This window comes from Phyllostomus hastatus, unplaced genomic scaffold, assembly GCF_019186645.2.
Source record: "Phyllostomus hastatus isolate PE091 unplaced genomic scaffold, TTU_PhHast_1.1 phas_scaffold_55, whole genome shotgun sequence".
Lineage (NCBI taxonomy): Eukaryota > Metazoa > Chordata > Mammalia > Chiroptera > Phyllostomidae > Phyllostomus > Phyllostomus hastatus.
This window is the reverse complement of record NW_025334035.1, coordinates 764251-780203: the sequence shown is the minus strand read 5'-3', so window position 1 is coordinate 780203 and position 15953 is coordinate 764251. Positions and strand designations below refer to the sequence as shown.

Here is a 15953-nt window from a genome sequence, read left to right as displayed (position 1 = left end):
CTCCTGACGTGATTAATTTCTTTACCACCCACTCTTCAGGAAAGCTTGAATTTCTAGCACTTTTCAGAAACACATTGTTGACAGCCATCAAAAAGTAGCTATTTTAGGACTAATAACCAGCTGCCTGGATTTACTGTGCTCTCGGCCCAGGCTTCAGCACGGCAATGTGTATGATCACAGCTGCATGGTCTCCCTCACTGGACCCCACTGGCACTCACCAAAGGAGCCCACAAATTCCCTCTCCGACTCCATTACTGGGGAGCAACCCGAGAGGACCCAGGCATGGCGCGTCTTCCGCTGGTCTTCATCTGAAGGGAGGGCTGGCACTGTGGGTTTCACAGGACGCTAAGGAAGGTCTAGGGGCCCGAAGATTAAAACCTAGTGACCCACAAAGCCCCTGCACAGTTGTACAAATCTACTAGTTCATCTGGCCCTCACTTTTTGAGCTAATAATGTCTTCCCTTTCTTTACCTGCCTTCCATTTTTGCCTACCCCTAGTTCAGACCAGCTGTGATGATAGATCTCATTCTCTGGTGGCTTTCCTCACGGTTATAGGAACTGTCAGGTGCTGCCAAGTAATCCTAATAGCCATTCTTGAGGTGAGCACTGGTCGTATTATGTCAGTACAGGAATACAAATAGGAACTAGCCTATTTCATACATTTCCCACTTTCACACATTTTTGCTCAGCCAGGGAAGTGCACTGGGCTTTAGTTCTGCTTTGTCACTGAGTCTGTGTTTTAGTCTGTGGATCTATACAGTGGAAACGACTGTGGTCCTTTTCAGCTCACAGGATTGCCTTTAGGAAGACGACCACTAGTGTCCTTCCTTTTATGCAAGCTCACAGATTCTGGTGCACACACAGAGCTCCTCCAGCGAGGGCTGACGGGAGCAATGTCTGCTGTCTACTTACAGGAATCTGGGGACTCTGGCAGTAGGCAGTGCTCTCGAGGGTGGGGGTTAAGCCCAGGTTCAACCCCTGAGGGGCACTGCAGATCACAGCTTGTCCTGGAGCTAAGCAAGCAACAGACAGGAGTGATGGACAGATATGGCGCCCTTGGCTGTGCGGTCATGCCATGGCTAAGCTGTAACCAAAAACTCGCAGGCTCTTCACTCTGAACTCCGTGTTTATAGGAAACTGGTATCTCAGAACTCAAAGGCAGATGTCAATTTCCTCCAGTGTGTTGGAGGGCAGCCACCCGCCTTTGCTCTAACACCGCTCAGCGCTGTGGCCGAGGAGCAGTCTCGGGTAGAAAGCTCTGCCCTGCAATGACTGCTGTGGCCATTCAAAGGCCAGGGGCAGTGGGGGGTTTCTGCCCCTTTTCTGGACCACAAAATGAGACCCTTTCAATGCTGGCATGGATGTTAAAGCTCCCTGCACAGCACAGGTGCCCAACATGTATGTTTTCTCTCCATTCCCTTCTACCAGCAACTCTTAATTGCCTGAGCTGAACTCTGTGGCTTTCCTCAGAGGACTGTCTTCCTCCTCCATAAACTGCCCAGGACCACCTCCACTGGGGAGGGAAGAAGTTTCTCCAGTAACCACTCCCGTCCATGGCTAAGCCCTTAGACCCCCGAAATGACAGCCTGCTCTTGCTGAGTCCCTTGAAGTTTCCCCCACTGCCCCTTCATGAGGAGGCTCTTTACTATAATGTGAGTGGTTGGCATCAAAGAGAAAAGTTCTCACTCAGCAAGGAATCCACAGCCTGCTGCAGCTGGCTGAGTGTGCCTGTACCTGGCAGAGGTCAGGCAACTTCTAGTGCCTCCTGAGTCCACAGTAGGCTGGGAGGACTCGAAGGGTGCCGTGGTCTTGCTCCTTTTTCTGTTTGCTTTTGGAAGGGTCTGAGCATCTCGACCTGGCCCCCACACTCCCTGCATTTCTACCATACTGTGAGCTCCTTGAGGTCAGGAGCCTCACTTTCCTCTCATCCCTCATCCCATGGCACAGAGGGGCTTGGTAAATACAGGGTCTGGCAGAAGTAACTCCTGCTTCAGTGTGGTTACTAGGGTAATAATATGGTTGTAATAATCTATACTTTGAACATTGCACATAAAATGTCATGGTGTGCTTGAGTGTGATACTGTTATGTTACAGAATTACATGCTTATGATTTCGTAGTAAAAGATTTTGTGATAAAAAGCGGCGTTATTTGTGTTGGACCCTGTATTTGTTGTGACTAAGGATGAGGAGAGTAGTGGCAGTGACCAGTTCCCAGTTAGCTTGGAGTTGGAAGCTGCTTCCAATGACCAGGGATGCCTGAGGCAGGGGCTGAGCTCAAGGGCCGTATGGAACGAAGAACAAGGTTCTAATCTGGGCCCTTCTTTCTGTTCGCTCCTGCTCCAGGGAGGACAGAGACATACTGAACTATGGAGTGAAAATGGCACCGAATCAGGACAGGAACCTTGGGTTCTAGGCTCAGCTCCATTGCTTTGTGCCCTTACTAAGTTTCTGGAGCTGCACACTTACCATGTACTCTAGGTACTGTGGCTACTGGGGTACAGAACCCAGGAACCCTTGACCTCTGTTCTCAAAGAGTCTGCAGTGCAGTGTGAGAGCTGACACGAAACCCATGGTTACAGAACACTGGTACTTGTTATAGGAGGAGTGAACACATGGGCATGTCATGGGAACCTAGGGGGAAGTGCATCTGAATCCAACTGGTGGGCCCTGACCAGTGTGGCTCAGTTGGTTGGGTGTCACCCTGCAAAGTGGAAGGTCACTGGTTCCCAGTCAGGGCTCATGCCCAGGTGGCGGGTTAGGTTCCAGGTCAGGGCACCTAGGAGAGGTGATCAATCCATGTTTCTTTTCCTCTTTATTTCTCCCTTTCCCTCTCTCTAAAAATAAACACAATCTTTAAAAAATAAATCCAACTGGTGGGCCAGTGGTTAATAAAAGCTCCCAAGTGGTGCTGACTGAGCTGAGTTTTGAGGGTAAGAGGTGAACCAATTGAACAGAGGAGGAGCTATCATTTCAGGTAGAAGAGCCTGAATGAAGAAGGCACAAGGCAGTGAGGTGCAGGCTGGAGCGAACGGTGGGCAGGCAGAATCAAAGCTGAGAGGAGACAAACCACAGCAGAGCCTCATGTGCCACACTGCTAAAGAGTCAGCACTCGATCCCTGTAGATAGGGTGAGCCACAGAAGAGGTTTAAATGGGGAACTGCCCCATCACCGTGAAGGACGGCTCCCAGTGGTATGGAGCCTGGGCTGGAGGCAGGGAGCAGAGTTAGGCTCCTGCAGTAATCCAGGTGAGAGAGGACAGCCTAAATCAGAGGAGGTGGGCTGGGGATCGGAGGGAGCAAACTGAGGAGGTGGAGTGACCAGAAGTGCAGACGGTTGGGAGGAGGGGGACAGGAGAGGAAGGATTCCTACCTGGTGCAGCTGGGTGTAGATGGTGCTGGTGGGGCCATCACCAGGGGAACTTGCAGAATCACGAGAGAAGGCGGAGAGAATGCCAGAAATGTGGCGCTGAGGTGCCTACAGAAATGCTCAGGGAAGGCGTCTGGACTAGAGTCTACAGGGTAGCTGAGGTGGGAATGAGACGACTAGAGTGGGAGGGGGTAGTTGAGGAGAGGTGGCTTTCAAGGAAACGTGCCACGGGAGCTGCCAATACAGAATGTGTGCTGTGAGCAGGGAAGGGCAGGGGCCAGGCAGTGGGGCTGAGCAGGAAGCCTAGCAAGTACCTACAGCTTTTTCAAAAAGTTTATGTGTGACAGGAATAGATAGTGCTACAGCAGAACTCGGTGTTACTGAGGGAGTGTTCTATTTATGATGTGGGGGGAGTGAGCCAGGAGGCAGGGAGAGGCCAAAGGTCCAGGAAGGGCAAGTGAAGATCTGGGGAGGCAAAAGGAGTTGAGAGCAGAGTCTGGTATCAGGAACAGCTGTAGCCACAAGGGCAGTGACAGCCTGGGAGGGGAGGCGGCCTCCATTTCCTGGTCAGGGAATCTGGAAAGCTGTTTACTGAGGTTAATGATACAGGAGAGAAAGAAAGGATGCAGACTGTGTAAATAAGAGGTGAGGGGATTGTGAAAGAAGCTGAGGTGAAGGCTCAGATGAGGAGACCAGGAGTGTGTAAAACATGAGGCTTCATTTCCTTATCTGTAAAGCAGGAATACCCTCGCCCCTTCTACTTAACCAGTTAAGAAGCCAGGAGGTAATGGATATGAAATTTGTCAAGGGTAGATTACAGATGACTGTGGACACCACCCACGGAGAAGCTGCAAGCCCAGCCACCTCATGTTGAGGCTGTTTGCATTGGCAGCCTTGCCCAAACTTTGCTGTTGTGCTAACCAGTTACCTTGTAAGAGCTCTAAAACACCTGTCAAAAATGCAGTGTTCCCTTTGAAAACACACCGCACCTAATGTTAAGTGTTTAAAAGAGAAACAATATCCTTGCTTTAAAAAAGGCATGTGGATTTGCTGCATCCATATGAGCAAAAACGTTTCCAACCCCCAGAAACAATCCATTCTCTTTCGTTGTCACCTCCCACTGGGGTGGCCCAACTCACACCAACTCAGCGCAGCTCTTGGTTATAGATTCAGTTTGCCTTACGGAAGTCTCACATATAAGAAAGGTTGGTGCTGTTCTTTATTATAATAATCATTATTTATTATTATTTTGTCTTTTCTGGATGTATTGTCCTGTGTCTGAGTTGTAATGAATGATTCAGTCCCTCTTTGCTAGTGCCACTCACCAGGCCAGCAGCTGATCTGGGCAGGCTGCGAGTCTGTGGGTAGTTCTTGGAGCTCAGAACCCTTTGCTCATCTGTCCAGTTAATTCAGGGTTGGTCGTATTAGTGCCCATTCGTATTTGAGGGCTCTGAAGGAGGATGGCAAATAGATCTAGGGGAATAGTGACAAAACCAGGCTGACCAGTACTAGGCAGGTTGCCAAGTTCTCGCCTAGGTCACCAGAAGGGTGAGCCCATGGTGAGGGGTCGTGGGTCACATCTGCAGAGGCTGGTCCCTCTGGGCCCACTTGTTTGATGTCAGGGGCCATCCTAGGGCCCATGAGTCAAGGGCACCAACTTAGAGTGGGAAGGAGCATGCCATGGACACGGGTGGGCAGCCTGTATATTCCTCCAAGTTGGGGTGATCCAAGTCCCCACGATTTCTGTGTGCAGGGTTGTCCAGCGCCTGGTCACTAGGGGGGCCAGTTGTTCTCACACACACGCAGTGGGGCTCCTTGGCACCTGGCTTATACAGCTTCCTGGGGACGCCAGTCCAGTCTCTGCTCACACCTCCACTGAAGACAAAAGGAAAGGGGGGCACTTCTTAGAAGCATGAACTTGTGAGTCTGTCTGGGAAAGGGAGAGGAGGAAGCAGTGAGCCAAGCCCGGTGAAAAGTAGAGGTGATTCCACTTGCTATCTTGACATCTTCCAGAGGTGGCGGTCTGCTGTGTTCAGCCCCTGAACCTCGGTGCTCTCCTGACTTCCTTCTGCCTCCCCTGTTCCCTGTGGCTGCCTGGGAGGCAGCGCTCCCTGCATGGGTGGTAACACCCAAGAAAGGCTTTTTCCCGCTGGCCTGTGGGCTTCTCAAAAGCAGTGTTGGGCTCTGATTCTCTCCTCCCTTCCCCGCTATATCCTAGAGCTGGGCTGTCTTGGTCTCGGGGTCTTCGGCACTTGGGCAGGGGTGGACAACTGAGGCACAACACAAGGCCTGATAGTCAGCCTTCTCTGAGAGGCCCTTCCTGCCCCTTGCACAGGCACATTCCTTGATGTCACCTGATCCAACACAGCCTGAGCAACCTCCTGTCCTGGGCAGAGGGACCTGACTCATCTTAGGGTACTGTTTCAGTCTCCCACGGACTCACAAGCCTTGCAAAAGGAAAAAGATATTCTTGGAATTGATACCCCATATGGGTTCCAGTGCTTGGGCCCAGAGTCACCTGCTGTTGGAGAAACTGCCACCCAGTTAGAAGCCAACCCACCTGGAACTGACCCAAGAGCAAGGCTGTTAGGGAAAGGTACTAACATACCTCCCTCCTTCCTTCCAACCATCCATCCCACCGACGGTGAGCCTTCCTCCACACCCAGTCCCTGCCTCAGGGGCTTGCTTCTCCCCGTCCGTCTGAAGAGACAGGTGCAGAAAACCACAGAGTGTGCCGAGGCACAGGGTTAGCGCCAGACTCCTTGGAGCTGGCTGATCTGGAAGAGCTTTGTGGGGAAGGCCGAGCCTAAGCAATTCAGTTGTGAAAGCAAGAAGGGGTTACACAAAGACAGAGATGAGGGCTGTGGGGCCACAGAGGAGGGTAGGCTCTCCAAGCCAGCAAAGTCAAGCATCAAAACGCACACAAGTCTCTCAGTCCCTCCCACAGAGGACCAGTGCTCTCAAAAGCCACCTGCTTTCAGGCTTGCAGCCCAGCAAGGCCCAACTTTTTCCTAGCTCCTCTCCCTGATGTGGGCAGGCCGGGTTCTCGCAGCGCCCTGCTTTCGGGAGATGTGATAACATGGGGAACGTGATAAATTGTCTCTTCAAAACTGGTGGCCAGGAGAGCAGGGGCTCTCCTTCCTGCTGCTCTCACCCCTGGTTCCCTGAGTGAAGGCAGAGGAAGTGTGTGATGGATACGGTGGCTGGTGGCTTTGACACTCACCCACACAAGGAATCAGCCCAAGGAGAGCAAAAGGCATGGTCTCTCCCGGCAGAAGAGGGTGGATCTACACAACTTAGCACTCAGAGGAATGGCCTTTCTCTGCTAAGCAACAGCAGGTCTTCTGCCCCTTCTGAGGGAAAGCTGGGCTCTTTCTTTGAGGCCCTTGAGGCTGAGGAGTTTGTCAGTTTCTGCCTTCCTTTTCCCCCTGTCAGAGCTGAAGGAGATTTGAGGGATTTGAGCTGTATTTGAATGCGGGCTGGCCTGATGATGAAAACAGACATTTTTTTCTCTCCAGCTTCCCCGAACCAACCTGGAATGATCCCCGTGGCATCTGTTCTAACCTGGCCCACTTCAATTCCTTCTTACAGGAAAGGGCTTCTCCATCTAGCCTGTGCTTCCTGGAATCACTCAGGATTTGCAGGGTCTTTAGGACAGCACCTTGGCATCACTGCAAGTGGCCATGCCCACCTCCTCACCTGCCTCTTATAGGCAGGAATACTCTATGCTGACACATAGGAAACCGAAGCCCTCGGCTGTATGAACAGGCCAAAGCAAGCGAAGAAACAGTACTTGTGCCTTTGCATTCCCAGGCCAGGGCTTCTTCAGCAGGGTCTTTGGGGAATTTTAAAAAATTGGGGGGAAAAAAAAGATGCCCAGATCTCAACCCTACGATTCTCATCCAGTTGCCTGGAGTAAAGAGCCACTATTGGTGACATTTTTAATTGCCCAGACAATTCTAACATGTAGCCAAAGGAGAGAATCACTGCCCCAAAGCACATGTATTTTGACAAAGTTCCCCTGGGTTAACAATCGACCTCTGGCTTCACCGAATAACATGATGACCTAGAAGCTGGTGGGAGAGAGACGGAAAGCAGCAGCAGGAAGCCCGTGTACCTGTTTGGGGAGCACCAGAACCGGCTGCCCCTGGCTGAGCTCCACTCCGCGTTGCATGGTGGAAACTTGTGCTTCTCTTCCAGTGCCCGTGTGTTTGCCTCCAAGCCCTTGCTGATCTTGGCTTCCACCTGGGTCAGTTCTGGGGTAGGTAGCCCATCCTCTCCATAGAACCTTCCTATAACCTTTCCTGTGGTGACAGGAAAGTTGAATGTCAGTAACATCGGTAGGGAGCGGCATCAGGGAGAGGCTTAGCTTCTCAAGCAGTGGCTGTCATACTCAAGTTCCCACGGTTTCTGATTTCAGGGCTCCACGGTGGCCTGCTCGGTGCTTGCATCTTAGGAACCCACACTGGAGGGACTTATGGCACCTTCTGTCCTGGCGTCTCTCAACATCTGACGAGACTCCACACAGAAGCATCCCTTTTGTAGCTGTGAGGCTTCTGGTGAGGAAACCATAAACTGTCTCACTTCCAGACATCAGTCCCTGAGAGTGGAACCGTGTGCGATTCATTTCTCAGGGCCCCACCGTGCTTGAGGCATGTGGTGCCTCAGTGATTGATTGACAGATAAATGGCTTACTGTGTAACGTTTCTGTGGCTCAATTCCTAATACTGAAAAGTTCTGTCTCAGCCAACTATAAATGAGTCACTTACTGAGCATTTCCTCAGTGTCAAGTGCTATGCTAGCACTTCACTGATATTTTATTAACCCTCATAACCACCTGTGAGACAGTAGCCATTGTTCCCGCATTCACAGTGGAAGGGGAGGGCCCACAGAACTAGTGGGTCTGACCCCAGGCGTGTGTTCTCTCCTCCACTGTTCTCTTGCTCAGTCTCTTGGTGGACATAGTGAGTGGAAACTGGATTGAGATAAAATCCCTCCTGGAGTTTGTAAAGGTCTAAGCTAAGGCAACGGCAAGTGGTCAGAGAGGCTATAGGGTAAAGTCAAAAAGGGCTCAATTCTCCTTATGTGCAGGAACTTTCATCTCCAAGACCTGAGCGTAAGTGGCCTTCACAGGGCAAGAGAAGCAGCAGAAAGCACTTCTAGGAGCTTTGACCAGGTAGGAGGCAGCAGCGTATACCTGCCCCAGCCACATCTGCCCAACCTTTTCAGTCCCCAAGAACTGACTTAGATTCCAGCGGCACTTACACTCAGTGCACCCACGATTCAGTTCATCCTCTCAAGTTCAGCTCCCTCTGCAGACTGCCAACTGTATTTATGTCACTTCTGGATTAGGAGCCTTAGATCTCTCTGCTGCCACCTCCTTCACATCCAGTGCATGCTTCCATTTGTTTGTGTCTAATCCATTAGCAAGTCTTGTCAGTCTGACCTTTAAAAAACACTGACTCTGTCTAGTCTTTCCATGTTCCACTGCTACTGCCCTGCTCTACACTATGGATTACAACGGTGGCCTCCCGGCTCGTGTCTCCTTCAGCTCATCCCTTCCCACAGTTCCTTCTCCACAGAGCAGCTGGGTAATCACTTGAAAACATGAATACCATGTCCCCTCCGTGCTCCCCACCTCGGGTACTACTGTCCCCTCGGCTGAAAAGCTCTTCTCCAGATCTCAGGGTGGCTGGCTCCTTCTCACCTTCCAGGTCTCAGCTCAACTGCCACCTCCTTCGAGAGACCTAGCACCCTGGCCAACTTCTCTAAAGGTGCCACCCACCCCCCAACATGCATCTCATGAAGTTTATTTTATTCACAGCCCTATCTGGACTTGTCTGATATGTTTACTTACTTTTATCTCTCCCTACCCTGAGGCCCCAGCACTCCAAACAGCTTAGTACCGAGCATTCACTGTAAGCGCTTGTGAGAATAAATGAAAGGCTCAGGGCCTAGTCCCAGGCCTCCAGTCTCGTTGGCCTGGCACAAGAATTTCTCCTACACAGGGCCCCTGTATGCATGGTGACAAGGTTGTTTTGGTGACTTTAGACATGAGACCTGAAGAGACTGCAGCAGTGGTAGAGGCAACAGACAGAGCTGTAGCAGGTGTGTCATGAGAAGGGTGGTCACCACGGGCAGGGTCTCCAAGCCAGTGCTATATCCAGAAAATGACAAAACACATCTCCCCATTTTCCCTTGAGGCCTGGCCATGTGGCTGCCAAGATGGTTTTCTGGTGGTCTTCACGTCAGTGTGCACCCAGATAACACACCTTCATCCTCTGATGTGTCCTGAGGCTTTCTGGTGCCCTGAGCGAGCCTGACACAACCCCCACCCCCAAGAGAATGGGCCAACAGAGGGCAGGAACTGCACTCAGCTCCTCCCTGGTCCCCACGAGGACTAGACCTGTAGCTTATCCATAGCAGATACTCGGTATATCCCGACTTTAACTAAAATCCTTAGTTGGAAGCATTTCCAACTATACAACTCCCCCACCTTCCCCCACCCCCACGTTACACTGTTACAACACTTTGCCCACTCAAAGGACTCCATTCTTACTCTTTTGTGTTGGGGTTTCTTTTCCTTATTAACCCAGTAATGTTTCAGCCTTGGTTTGCCAACCTCACGGGAAAAAGGGAGAACCAAGCCTCTTGAAAGGTAGATGGGTAGACGCCGGTCCTTCAGTGGCAGACATGATTGTGGTCTCGGAATGAACTGGGGCAGACCGGGTGGAAACCAAGCAGGGGTCCTACAGGTTGGGCTGACAAAGGCCAACAATGGTGGATGGGCGTGGGGATGAAGATGGAACTCGACAAGTCATGAAAACAGCCATGGCACTGGATGTGGAGGGAGCAGAGGCAATAGTAAAAATGGCAAGATTCTCAGAAAAGGTAAACCAAGTAGTAATGACAGGAGCAGTCACTTAGAGACGTCAGGGGCAGAGAAAGAACTCCTCCAATGCAGACCTGTTCCAAAGGGGAAAGTCGGCGGTGTCCAAGCGGGGCTCCAGTGAGCTGTCGGGCCTGCAGGGGACCCTAGCTACCCAGTTGCTGGGACTCACACTTCCTTAGGACACTGGTAAGTGTCTTCCCCTTTAAAAGGTCAGTTCCCCCATGTCTCACCAGTAAGTAGCAAGTACAGTGCCCTACACCAGCAATTCCCAACCTTTTTGGCACCAGGGACCAGTTTCATGGACAATTTTTCCATAGGCTGGGGTAGAGGGAATGATTTGGGGATGGTTCAAGCTCACCCCCTGCTGTGTGAGCCGGTTCCTAACAGGCCCGGACCAGGACCAGGACCAGTCCACGGCCCGGAGGTTGGGGACCCCTGCCCTACACAACTGGCTTTAACAACTGCTGATGAGCAAAACTTCCACCTGGGACACAATTCATTCAGGATGGACACAAGGTAATGTTTGTCTCCCTAGAGGACAAAATAAAAAGGACATTTGTCAAAACTGCACACAAACTTAGGCTTCAAGCCTTCCCGTGTGCTGAAGCTGGATGCCCAGGACGCAGGAGACAGGGAAGATGCGCCTGGAGAGCTGGTGGTTCAGGGTGGTGCCAGCACCTGCTGGCTGTGGGGCAAGAGAGGCCAACAGGCAGGCAATCCTCTCCCAAGGTTAAGAGGGAGGGAGATGGGTGCCCCAGCCATTTCCCTCTAGGACTCACTGCCACACTAACAGCCGGAGTTTAAGGTGAAAAGTCCATGGTTATTTTTCAGATTTTAATCTGGAGTCCAAAGCCCCAAAGAATTTTAGTCCCTTGAAAACTTGCAAGAAAACTAAGTGAAATCTTTGGAAATCACTTGTGGAATACCTACCAACAAATTCATAATTCTTCTCGTAGAATGACAGCCAATTTTGAAGGGTCAGCATCTCAGAAAATGACAAGTCAGATACATCATCCACAAGGCCTGCTTCAGAGTAGTCCCCTGTCACAAACGCCCTGGATGCGTCCCGGCCTGCAGGAGAGGTGTTTCCAGTAGGTCAGCTCGTAAATCACTGATGCTGTTCCAACTCAAGAATCTATTTTCTGAGAAACGGCTGAAAACCCCACTCTCCACCCCAAGCAAATATAATCCCCTCCTCTGTCATGGATGCTGGTGGACTGTGGACACACATTTTGGCATTTATCACATTCTTTCATTTACTTTCAGCAACGTTTAATACAGCTGACCATGTTGGCTGGCTTCTATGACACTGCACTCCTGGTTTTCCTCCCCCCTCTCTAGCTCATTCTTCTATTAGCCTCAAAGTCCAATTACTGTCCATCTCCTCTACTCCATCCACACCCTCCTCTTGACAATCTCATCCACTCCTGTGGCTTCACATACCACCTCTACACCAAAGACTGCCCGATGCGTATCCTGACCAAGGCTTCTCTTGAGCTCCAGACCTGTACATCCAACTGTCTACTCAGCATCATTTACGTGTCTCTCAGACATCACTAGTTCAAAATGTCCACACCGAACTAATGGTCACCCCAGCCCCAAAAACATGCATCTAGTCTAGTGTTCCCTGTCTCGGCGAATATAAACCAGTCACTGAATCCAGAAAGGCAGTTCTTCACATCTCCTTCATTCCTCACATCCAATCAGTCCCCAAGTCCCGTAATTTCTTCCCAAATAGTTCCTGTATCAGTCTACCTTTCTCCATCTACCACTAGGCAAGCCTAGGCTGTCACCATTTGTCATCTGAACTGCTACAGTAAACCCCTGGCAGTTCTTTCTACATTTGGTCTATCCCCACTCACCTATTTTCCATACAACACTTAGATTGATTATTTTAAACACAAATTGATCATGTCATTCTCTTGCTTAATAATTATCAGTGGCTTCCTTTTGCCCTCTGACAATGTCAAAGTTCTATAACATGCCGTTCAGGACTCTGCACCAGCTGCCACCAGCCTTGCCTTGCCTCTGTGCTCCTTGGCCGCTGGTAACAGCAATATGTTTTCCTTATAACACTCATCAAAAAATAATTCATTAATTGTTTACATGATGCCTATTTAATGTTTGTCTTTTCTACTAGTCTACAGGTTTTATAAGGGAAACATCAAACTCCTTTAGTATTGATTGCTCAGTGCCTGGTAGTGCCTGTTCTTTATTAAATTTTCAATAACTATTGACTGAATAAAATCCAACTGATTTTCAAAAAAGAGTGTCAAAACAATTCAAAGAGGGAAAGAACAGTCTTTCCAACAAATGATGCTTGAACAACTGAATAGCCACATACAGAAGAATTAAATTAGATCCTTCCTTATACCATATATAAAATTAACTCAAAATAGATCAGCAACCTAAATGCATGGACTAAAATTATAGAACTCTTAGAAGAAAAATGGGTATAAATGTTTGTGACCTTGGATTAGGCAATAGTTTCTTAGGATACCAAAAGCACAAGACACCAAAGAAAAAATTAATTGAACTTGATCAAAATTTAAAATTTTGTGCTTTAAAGGACACTATCAAGAAAATGAAAGACAACCTACAGAATGGGAGAAAATATTTGCAAATCAAATATAGGTATCCACAATATATAAAGAATTCTCAAAACTCAACAATAAAGACAACCCAATTAAAATCTGAACAAAGAATTTGAATAGACGTTTATCCAAGGAGGATATACAAGTGATCAAGAAGCACATGAAAAGATCTCAACACCATTAGTTATTAGGGAAATTCAAATAATCAAAACCACAATGAGATACCATCTTTCTTTTTTATTTTTTTTTAAAGATATACCTTCAATGGAGGATGCTAGTATTTTTCTAAAAGCATTTATTTATTTATTTATTTATTTGGGAAGGGAGGGAGAGAAACATCAATGTGAGGTTGCCTCTCATGTGCCCCCTAATGGGGACCTGACTAGGAATCAAACCTGCGACCCTTTGGTTTGCAGGCCAGCACACAGTCCACTGAGCCATACCAGGCAGGGTGAGATACCATTTCAAACCCACTAAAATGACTATAATCAAAAAGACAAAAAAAGGCAGCCAATGAGTCTGGTGAGGATGTAGAGAAATTGAAACTCTAAACATTGATGGTGAGAATGCACAATAGTGCAGCCACTTTAGAAAACAATATGGAAGCTTCTCAAAAAGTTAAACATAGAGTTACCTGGCAATTCTATGTAAATACCTAGGTAAATACCCAAGAAAATGGAAAACATGCCCACAAAAACTTACAGGTGAATATTGATAGCAGCATTATTTGTAATAGGCAAAAGTGGAGACAAGCCAAATTCCAACAAATGACGACTAAACAAAAGTGGCATATCGTACATGGAATAGTATTTGAGCATGAAATGGAATTGTGTACTGACACAGGGCGATACACAATGGACGAACCGTGAGAACAGTATGTTCAGTGAAATAAGCTGGTCACCAAAGGCTGCATGTATGACCCCGTATATATGAAATGCCCAGGATAGACAATCTTTAAAGACAGAAAGTAGACAGTGGATGTCAGGCGCTGGGGGACAGAGGGGAATGGGGAGTGACTGCTAGTGGATATGGGGTTTCTTTTGAGGGGTGGTAAGAATGTTCTGGAATTAGATAGTGGTGATGTTTGCACAACTTTGTGACAATATTAGAAACCATGTTAATTATACATGTGAATTATACATGTTAAAGGGGTGTGTTTTATATGAATTATACCTTAATAAAAACATTGACCGAACAAATGAATAAATGAATTTAATAAATCTGCTTCTCTACTAGACTGTGGGTGGTGGGGAGCATGCTATAATCTTTGGTTTCGCAGCACCTGGCATGAGACAGGCTATGTGGCAGTGGTCAGTAATGGGTGTTGAATGAATAGTGGGCATGAAGGAACTCAGCAAACAGTAGAGCACACTACGAAAGAAACATCACCCCAGAAATGCAGGGTTTTATGCTCACACTGTGGATATGGCCATGGCAGCTGCATCAGGCCGGGGCAGGGTAGTGTACCAATAAGCATGCTCTCCCAGCAAATAAAATAAAACTCTTGATTCCAGTCTCAGCTCCACTTCTAACTCACTGTGTAGCCCTTGGTAAATCCCTTCCCTGGCAAATTGAGGAGCTTGGCAACACCAACTAAACTTAATTCCTTTCTGCCTATGCTTCTGTTTCCAAAGTTCTCTAAAGACAGGGTAGTGATGCCTACGTAAGTACCAGAAGCAGCTTTCCAATTTCCCTGATAATGAATGATAAGTGGAAAAGGCTTATTTATCAGCCTAGTCACTGGCCTTAACTTGCTATGCACTTTTTTCTTTTAATCCGGGAGATGGTCATTCCTCTGGGCTGGTAATAAACTGGTGGTCTTAGCCCAAGTCCTGTTAGTAATTAATTGTGAGGGCTTTGAGCAAATTACGTCCTTTAATCCCCTCAAATGTAAAATAGGGTCAGTAGAATAAGCTTCATCTGACAAGTGTTCTTTGAAGCCTAACATAATGAAGGACTGTAAAAGTGACCAGATTCCTTTGCGCTCTAACCTCATAATCTTTTTTAAGAAAGGCAGACAAGTGCATCTGTACTGGAAGCAAGAACTACACAAACCAATGTACTATTTTTAGGGGGAAGTTGGGTGGGGAGAAACTTGGATCCGGACATAATGAGCTGACTGGCATTCATCTCTATGCCCTGAGAACCACGCAGTGTGGCACAAAGCAGGTATCCCTCCGGGGGGTTCTGCCTGTGGGTAATGGGTAACTGACAAAAGGCAGGAGACGTTTCTCCATGGTAAGTCAGGAAGAACGATGGGAAACGACGAGGACAATAGAAGCCAGTAACAGCTGGCTACGAGTCAGAGACTAGAAAGGAACATGCAACTGCGCCCGGCCCCCGTGCTGCTCTGATGAATGTGAGGGGGAAAAAGCAGATGAATTAATGAATAAATGCCACGCAGGCGGCTACGCGCCCGCGTGGGAGCAAGTAAGGGCGTGAGCCGCCTCTGTAATACCTGCGAAGCCACTATAGTGAGCTCCAGGCTCGTAATGCCTCCGGCCAGAGGACACATCGTAGACGCGGCCCAGCAATGCCAAGTAGAGGCCTGGGTCCCCAGGGCCGCCGCGGTAGCGGGCCAACTCCTCGGGTATCAAAAGGCGAAAGCCAGCACGGGGCCGCCACCAGCCCATCAGCCGTGCTGCCACCACTGCAGCCGCCGCCGCGGCCAAGCCCAGTAGGAGTCCGCGCCCGCCGAGCCGCAGCATTTAGACTAGGAACACTCTCCAAGCTCTCGCGATAGCCGCCTCTCCGCCCACAACTAAGATGGCGGAGACGCTGGCTGCGACGTCACCGGCGCTACGCTCTCCCTTGTCCGCCTATCACTGAAATGACTAAAAGGAAAAAGTCTGGTAAAGCTCACTCCGGGGCTCCGACTATTTCTCGTACTTTTTCAGCACAGCTAGTGAACGTGGAAGGATACCCAGGAACTGAACAGCAAAAGGCCTTCTGGGCTTGCAGGTTGTCCGCCCCGAACAAAGATGGTGGCAGAGGAGGCTGCGAGATGACGCAGACGACAGGACAGCTGCGCCTTCAAGTAACTCGTTGTTCCACCCTTTGCTGAGGCTGTCTGTCTCACGACAGCGGATGGAGTCCGCTTG

General features: G+C 49.1%; 1 protein-coding gene across 4 annotated transcripts; it reads right to left on the bottom strand.

Moving 5' to 3' along the window:
• Positions 1-2861: 2861 nt before the first annotated feature.
• LOC123809319 (neuferricin) lies at positions 2862-15864 on the bottom strand. Of its 4 annotated transcripts, none has more exons than XM_045824410.1 (4): positions 15311-15575; positions 11189-11329; positions 7484-7670; positions 4504-5241 (listed from the first exon to the last, which is right to left on the bottom strand). In XM_045824410.1, the coding sequence occupies exons 1-4, from the start codon at positions 15558-15560 to the stop codon at positions 5025-5027; spliced, it is 795 nt and encodes a 264-aa protein (XP_045680366.1). In that variant the 5' UTR covers positions 15561-15575; the 3' UTR covers positions 4504-5024. The 4 variants fall into 4 exon arrangements, with proteins under 4 accessions (XP_045680364.1, XP_045680366.1, XP_045680365.1 ...); XM_045824409.1 differs by lacking the exon at positions 15311-15575 and adding an exon at positions 15742-15864 and having other exon boundaries at positions 4509-5241; XM_045824407.1 differs by having other exon boundaries at positions 5162-5296; positions 15311-15717.
• Positions 15865-15953: the final 89 nt, after the last annotated feature.